The 7,825-nt window shown below is 38.0% G+C and overlaps 1 protein-coding gene across 1 annotated transcript; it reads right to left on the bottom strand.

Moving 5' to 3' along the window:
• Positions 1–1,836: 1,836 nt before the first annotated feature.
• On the bottom strand, positions 1,837–3,903 carry LOC134625402 (parvalbumin alpha-like). Its single transcript, XM_063470625.1, has 5 exons — positions 3,809–3,903; positions 2,983–3,051; positions 2,586–2,718; positions 2,160–2,269; positions 1,837–1,879 (listed from the first exon to the last, which is right to left on the bottom strand). Exons 2-5 carry the CDS (start codon positions 3,041–3,043, stop codon positions 1,854–1,856), a joined length of 330 nt encoding a protein of 109 aa, XP_063326695.1. The 5' UTR covers positions 3,044–3,051; positions 3,809–3,903; the 3' UTR covers positions 1,837–1,853.
• Between the last annotated feature and the right edge of the window lie 3,922 nt (positions 3,904–7,825).

The raw sequence follows: 7,825 nt of genomic DNA on the forward strand, positions 1-7,825 counted from the left end.
CATCGAAATCTGAAGGATAAGATAACTGACACCGAGAAGGGGGAGGCGAAAATTCGTCCCCTTAGCCAGAGAGCCGTCTATTTTAAGTTTCACAAATGAAGACGCTTAAAAGGTGCGTTTGAAGAAGTCTTTCATGTCCACTCAAAGCTAATAATAGGCCCCAGCACTGCTGAGGAGGACGAATTGGAAGTGCTGCGGGCGGGGGCGGCTGGGGGGGGGGGACTGAGCATGCATGCATTAGAGCTGGCGTAAGTTGTACTAACTGCTTGTTTTTCCTCTTTTTGACGATTTAGAAGGCGTGGACTATTCACTGCAATAATATGTGAAATATATTTGGCGACTTTGAGGGAAATTGTGGTTTTGATTTCTTAGCTGGAACAATGAAGGGTACTTCGTAAGATATATATGTATTTCACTCCTTTCAGATTCGCACAGATAGTCTGCCTGCCTAGCACATTGCTAAATACTTTTTAAAAACCCGTCTTACTTGTGCCGCATACGAATTCCAAATATCAGCCACGCCCAGTTTTACTGTCAAGTCCTTTTTGTTCCAAATATTTGTAAAAAGATTTATTAAATAACCAAATTAATTCAAGGGGACTCTGTGACTTTAGAAATATTCTTAAGTTTTCCTTAAAAATTCCATCTGCCATGTGTCATTACGATAGATATTCTAAACCCCTAAAGGCACAAGGGCATGCTCATGCTTTTAGACAAAGCATCAAAAATCAAATTAGGCAAAAAAAGATAATCACAGTCAGCTACTCTTGTAACCCTTGCTGAAAGAATGTGTTTGACCTGTAGGAGGCAGCACTGTTCTGTGGTGTAAGCCTGGCAAGCGTGAGGAAACGGCAGACTGCTATCACTCAGACTATTTCTGATTCCCCTGCTGTTAGACAGTAATAACCTTATGGCGTCATCTGATAGGCTTGAGGTTTACATAATGCTGCATTCTTAGCTTACATTGGGATCGTAATTTGACCTTAATATGGAAACTGAGCTGTTCAAAATTCCTTTCCAGGCTTATGCATACATATAGAATATTTTCTTCCTCAAAATGAGGTACACACCAAGTGCTGATAGAAATTAAATAATGTATTAAAGACCTTCGGCTGATGTAGATGTGCATCTGTGCAGTGGGTTCAGTGTGTTAAAAGTTCCTGCTGATGCAACAGTGACTGTTAATAGAACTCCTGTTGCCACAGCACATCATTTAATTGACTATGCAGCAGTTGGTGGAGGAGGAGACCTTGGAAGAGACAGTGTGGCAGCTATCCATTGCAAACCTCCCTAAGATCCCAGAAGCATGTGAGCAAAGCCCCATGGGCCCATTCCCACAGCATTTCCCAGTCCATGGCCAGAGTCCAGCCACACTCCACTATCTCATTAACCAATTATCCAAACAAGTGCTGGGCATGTTGTTTAAACCGTCACTCAACACCTCCGGAGTATTCAAACAACCTGGCAAATCGACAACTGATTTGAAACGGCCACTTCCTCAAACCATTGTGTTGACATAGCTACACAATGTGTGAATAGAGAGGGTTTTGGTTGACCATGCAAAAACGACTGACCTGAACGAGATGACTTTACACCAAAAGAGTATTTATTCCTGGTTTTTCACTCTTCCTCAAAAAGTGCAGATGATGTTGTACAGTTTGCACAAGTCATTTTTTCAGAACATTTAACACATCTGAATAACAGTATCAGTAAAATATGTGCTCCATGTTGAGAAACAGTCCACAGGCAACTCATAAATAAGGTATAAAAAATATTCTTTCAGCTGATGATTAGTGAATCTTGCAAGGAGTTCACAGTTCCATGAAAAGAAGTGGATCTTGGTCAATGGAAATTTATGCCTTTACAAGGGCAGCAAACTCTGTGAAAGTAGAATAGAACTGCCATTAGTATTGGGAACAAAGTGGATTCAGGTTAGTGGTATAGTTTAAACTGACAGGAGCCATTCTCTGACTAAGGGTATGTGAATGGATGTTAAAAAATTAAGCTTGTTTCTAACATCTGATTCATGCAGGCTCTGCGGGTAACACTTTATATATATATATACATATATATACATATATATGTATATATATCTGATGTGTTCTGCTAAACTGAAAGATCTGTAGGAAAGTGCACCATACTCCACAAAGAACCCTCACCATCAATTCCGATCTTGCCATCACCATCACTGTCACCAGCGGCGAGGAAAGCCTTGGTCTCCTTGTCAGTGAGTGCTCTGGCACCAGCAGAGAAGTTCTGCAGGAACAGCCTGGCGTGTGGACAAAAAAAAGCAGCAGTTATTATTGTTATTTTCTTGTGAACCCTTTGGTTTTCTATGTTTTCATGTGTGAGATTTTAAGACTTAAATAGATGTGTCAACCAAATGATCCAAAAGAAAGTCATCAACAGCTTCTTTTTTGGGGCTTCCTTAGCAATAGTTACTATATTATTTGACTTGTAGACTAAAGCCCGAGTCTATAAATAAATGACACAAATCACACTGATAAGATCGTGAATATTCTGGACCACTTAGGCTTGCAAGTATGAGATGCCAGCATTAAGTGTGAACTGCTGGAATTACTTACTTCAGCTCCTCCTCCTCAATGAAGCCGCTGTTGTCCTGGTCAATGATTTTGAAGGCGTTCTTCACATCATCGGCAGTTTTTGCAGCCAGGCCGCTGGCCTTGAAGAACTTCTTGTAGTCGAAGGAGTCAGCAGCTAGAACACACATTTTAACTCAATTAGCGCCCAGCAAGTCTGCGCAAGCACAAGTCAGGACTTCAGTGTTGATGCAATATGATAACTGTGACTGTCAGTTTATATGACACAATGTGAAACTGAGACTTTACTGCTTTCTGATTGAAGGCAAGTTGTGTTTTGAATCAAATAGCAGTAAAATGTTCAACAAAGTTAAATGAATAATGAAAAACTCGAACAGCTTGTTTACTGGAATGTGATGAAATAATGATAATGAATGCTCACCTGCGCAGCCATCCAGAGCTGCTTTCACATCAGCATCATTGAGGACACCAGCAAAGGCCATTTTTTAATCTTAGAGAGGGAAAAAAGACTAGTATGGTCATTATAAGTCCTATGCAGTGGCCATACTATTGTATTATAGATCATTTTTAACTTCTCCAACTTAACTGGACAATTTGACCTATTTTGTTTTGACTACATTACAGTGAACCTAACTATATGATGTGAGTAATCATAAATAAAACACAGGAAGGGTAAAATCAGACATTAGTGGTCAAAAGCTTAAACAAGGATTAATCCACAAAGCCCCCTTTTTCTTTATGTTGGTCACGAATCAACTCATTTCCTTAATCCAAAGTCTACCATTAATATGAACAACTACTCTTAAGAGCTGCTCTTCGCCTCCGGATGTTTAATCACAACACGGCACTGACTGTGTATCCCAAAGCGTTTTGCTGCTATGGCACTAAATAGATGATGCTTCCACCGAGACCAAATCAAGGCAACATGAATCACTGACACAAATAAACAAAGCACCAGTGACGTCAAGCGCGTCAATAACCCTAGGTGTGCGATCATAGCATTTCTTTTATCCCGTTAAAAGAGATAATGTAAATAACAATATTCATCCACAAACGGCGCTCTTCTGAAATCTTTTGGCCTCCTTTGCGCGCTAATTGAATTATCCTGTGGTCCATGTAGTTGTTGGCTATGTTTGTTCCAATTCTCTCTATAGTTTATAGTCCACGTGGATCTCCTTGTCTGAATCCCCCTTTCCCCCTTCCAGTGTAGAAGTCGGTGTGGTGTTTGTCCGCATCCCCGCACTCACCTTTGCGCTGCGTTGAGGCGAGTGAAAACCTAGGCGGACTCGAGTGAATGCCACGAATCCTCTTTCCCTCTCTCTTATATATCCTTGAGCAACACCATTTACAGAGCTTTGAGTCTCAGTATCAGGTGCCAAGATCCATGGGTTTCGAAAAAATGTGTCTAGTAGTCCAGACCTATTTTTAGGTGAACAAATGAGGATGCTACCATGTGTGAGTGAGGCCTATAGCTAGACATGTGTAACTCGAGCAGGCCCGCTGCTACCCGACTTCACTGGCCATGTTGCACCTATATGATTTATTGCCAACATGCTGATTTTGATTCAGAACGTTTCCTCTACGAGCATAAATTAAAGGAACTGAAACATGTGAGGGTGCAGGTCATAATTATACCCGCTATTTTGATTTGTGAGAACCATTTGAAGGAACACCAGCCAATTCAGCTTCCTACTTTAAACAGGACATCTTTTATTAACTTCACTATAAGCCTTCACTATGAAGAGAAGACCACTGGAAAGGACTGCCTTTTAAAACACCTTTATTTTTGATTTCCATGTCAATATGATCACAGAGCCATTTTCTCCTATGCCTTTTAGACTTCTGATTGGCTGATAGTGTTTATTTCTACCGTGTTTTCTCTGGCATCATATACTCCAATCACATGCCATATAAACCCACAGTGAGTCCATGCAGTCCATTAACAGAGCTGTTTTATGATAAATCTTTCCTGCAATATTTAATACTCATGGTTGTAGAGTGGCTGTGGCTCTTGGGCGACTTATAACTAGATTTACACAAATTCCAGGTTATTTTACATAAATGCAATCTTTTTTCCTTATGTTATTAAGAGTTTCTTATTTATTGGTGTCAGGCTTTCTATTCTTGCCTCTGGAGTTGCAACACCATGCAAGATGGTCTCAGATGATAGACATGTGCAGCTTCTGCCTATATGCTGTCCTGTAACATTAACTAGCTATACCTAAAGTATAAGCTACAGCACGGTATACACAAAGGTTCATCTGAACTCTTCATGAAGTGTTGAGTTTCAAACTAAACCACCACCTTATCAGGGTTGAGACTTTGGGGCCTATTTTTTACATGCTGTATGATTGCAAGCATGACAGCTTTCCATGCTATCCTCAGTAGTTACACCAGCATGTGTCTGTGAATAACATCCTTATAAAGCTTAAACCAAAGACTGCTGATCTCAGTCTGGTAGGTCTGTATAGTCAGTCTTTCTTTTCTTTTCTTTTCTTTTCTTTTCTTTTCTTTTCTTTTCTTTTCTTTTCTTTTCTTTTCTTTTCTTTTCTTTCTGTCTGGTCAAACTGAACTCGTGCTAGTGAGTCTACAGCAGTGACTCAAAATGAGGATATTCTTAAATGTCAGAACCATGGTAGTGTTCTTTGGTTAGATCCCAGTTTTAGGCAAGCAGTTTTAAGTAAAAGCATTGGAAGAAGCAACTTTATCATAAATATTTCATGTTTAATGGAAATACTGGATATCAGTTTAATAAAGTAAAACAGTGGCTCTCTCAGAACCTGCATTATACACACTATTAGGCACACCTTGCTAATACTGGGTTGGACTGCAGAGATATTGGTCCATATTGATATGATAGCATTGCACAGTTGCTGCAGATTTGTCTGTTTCACATCCATGATGTAATTCTCTTCATTCACCTTTTTGGATTTTCTCTAAATCCCAATGGGGATGCGGTGACCATTTGAGTAGAGTGAAATCATTGTCATGTTAAAGGAACCAGTTTCAGATGACAGCAACAGTACTGGCAAGCAGGCTGTGGTGTTTCAACTGATCCTCAGAAAATATCCCCCACAGATTTACACCACCACCATCAGCACAACCACTGCTACAAGGAAGGATGGATTCATGTTTTCGTGGCTTATGCCAAATCAGTATACCATCTAAATGTTATGACACAACTCATCAGACTAGGCAACCTTTTTCCAATCTTCTGTTGTCCAGTTTTGGTAAGCCTGTGTGAGTCGTAGCCTCAGCTTCCTGTTTTAGGTGACAGGAGTGGCACCTCTGTGGTCTTCTGCTTCATCTGCTTCAAGGTTTATGTTCAGAGATGCTCTTCTGCATACTTGGCTGTAACAAAAGTTCTTCTGTTGCCTTGCTATCAACTTAAAGCAGTTTGGTCATTTTCCTCTGAAGTCTGACATCAATAAAGCATTTTTACCCAGAGAAGCGCTGCTCACTGGATATTTTTTTAGATCTATGCTCTGTAAAGTCTAGAGATTGTTGCATGGTAAAGTAGATCAGCAGTAGAATTGTTATTTTTAAATATTTTTTCATTTTCATTTTGGTTTGACTTTTTATTTTTAATTCTGTTTAGTCTAACTTACTGCCCAGATTTGTTTCCCCTTTGAGTTAATTTTTTTATTTGAAGATTTTTTGTTTTTGTTTAGTTTTTTTTATTAGTTTCAGTGTTAGTTCTAGATAGTTTCATATTTTTAGTTGATCTTAGTTATTTTTCCAAGTTCACAAAATAACTTATAATGATTACTTTTCAACCTATGGTGGTTTCAAAAGTTTTGCCTTTTATTTTTCTCAACTAGTTTCCCCCTTGCAAAACACATAGCCCTTGCATACTGTTTGGATCAAATAATATAACGGTGACAAATTCACCCTCTCAAGCAGCAGGTACCTGTTTTGATTCCGACCAGAGACACATAAACTTCTTTGGGATTGTGTCAGGGCATCCGGCATCAAACTACAAACTCAAACATGCAGAGCGACCCTTTGTGGTGAGGGAGACAGCAGAATAAGAACCCTAAATTTCATATATTTCTTTTCATTTTTAACCTGAAATTTGGTTACTTTTCTCAAAGTGATCCAAAATATATAAAAATAAAAATGTTAAAAATTGTATGTTGTTCATGGAACATGGGGAAGCTCTAAACAGTATAAATGTGTATAAGGTACACAAAAGGATGAGAGATGGTGCTTGGTCACCGATACAGGATATGAACTAGAGGAGTGGGGTTTCTGAGCGTTAGTACTATCAGCTTACAGCACGAAGGTTCCTGGTTGAAATCCTGTCTGCAAAGTTTGCATGTTTGACCAACTCCATTGCAACTGGGAGGGGCTGTCTCCTACAGTCCAAATTACTTTGAGCAGTTAGTAAGGCCAGAAAAGTGCTATATAAATCCAAATACATTGTGTAACTGTCCCTTGTTGATTGTGCTTCAAGTATCCAGAATGTAAGAAAATAATGAAAATAATTATTCATTATTTTCATTATTCTCATAATCACATTAGAATGCAGCAAACTGAGATTAAAACAGAGATCAGAAGAGGGTTGGAGAGTCATAAGATTATAAAGTCATAAAGAGCAAATCCTCCACACACAACATTTCCTTCCACTGCTTTAAATGCACAGGCTAGTTTGCAATAAGCAAGTTTTGTGCTCTAAGTGATAATTAATATTGAACTAATGTTGATAAATGGTAATTGTAAGAAATTAGGAGGTTTAAGGGTTGTAATGGCTATACATAGTTTATATCTATCTATCTATCTCAATATATATATATATATATATATATATATATATATATATATATATATATATATATATATATACATATATAATTATCATATTATAAATCCCAAGAGTTCCAATATTTTTGCCATTTTCACTTTTAATAAAACATAAAACATAATAAAGCAGTGCTACATCTTCTTGACTGAGGTAAAACATAACATGATATTTTGTGAAAATTGATGTGTTTTTTTCTTCTTCTTCTCCCTGACCTCTGAAATATTACCAATTTAGAATTATTTATTAAAGTATTAACATAAGAGCAGAATGCAATTTATACATTCTAAATAGATTGTTGTAGATACTTATTATGAAGCAATTTTTGACTCAGGTCTAAACCTGACCTGAGCTATGTGAAGTCATTGAATATGAATGAACAGTATGTAATGCTTAATGCATCTATTTGCATCTATTTAAGTTTATATGTATATATATAAAAAAAAGACAAGCAAAGAGTAAG

This window comes from Pelmatolapia mariae, linkage group LG4 (assembly GCF_036321145.2).
Source record: "Pelmatolapia mariae isolate MD_Pm_ZW linkage group LG4, Pm_UMD_F_2, whole genome shotgun sequence".
Lineage (NCBI taxonomy): Eukaryota > Metazoa > Chordata > Actinopteri > Cichliformes > Cichlidae > Pelmatolapia > Pelmatolapia mariae.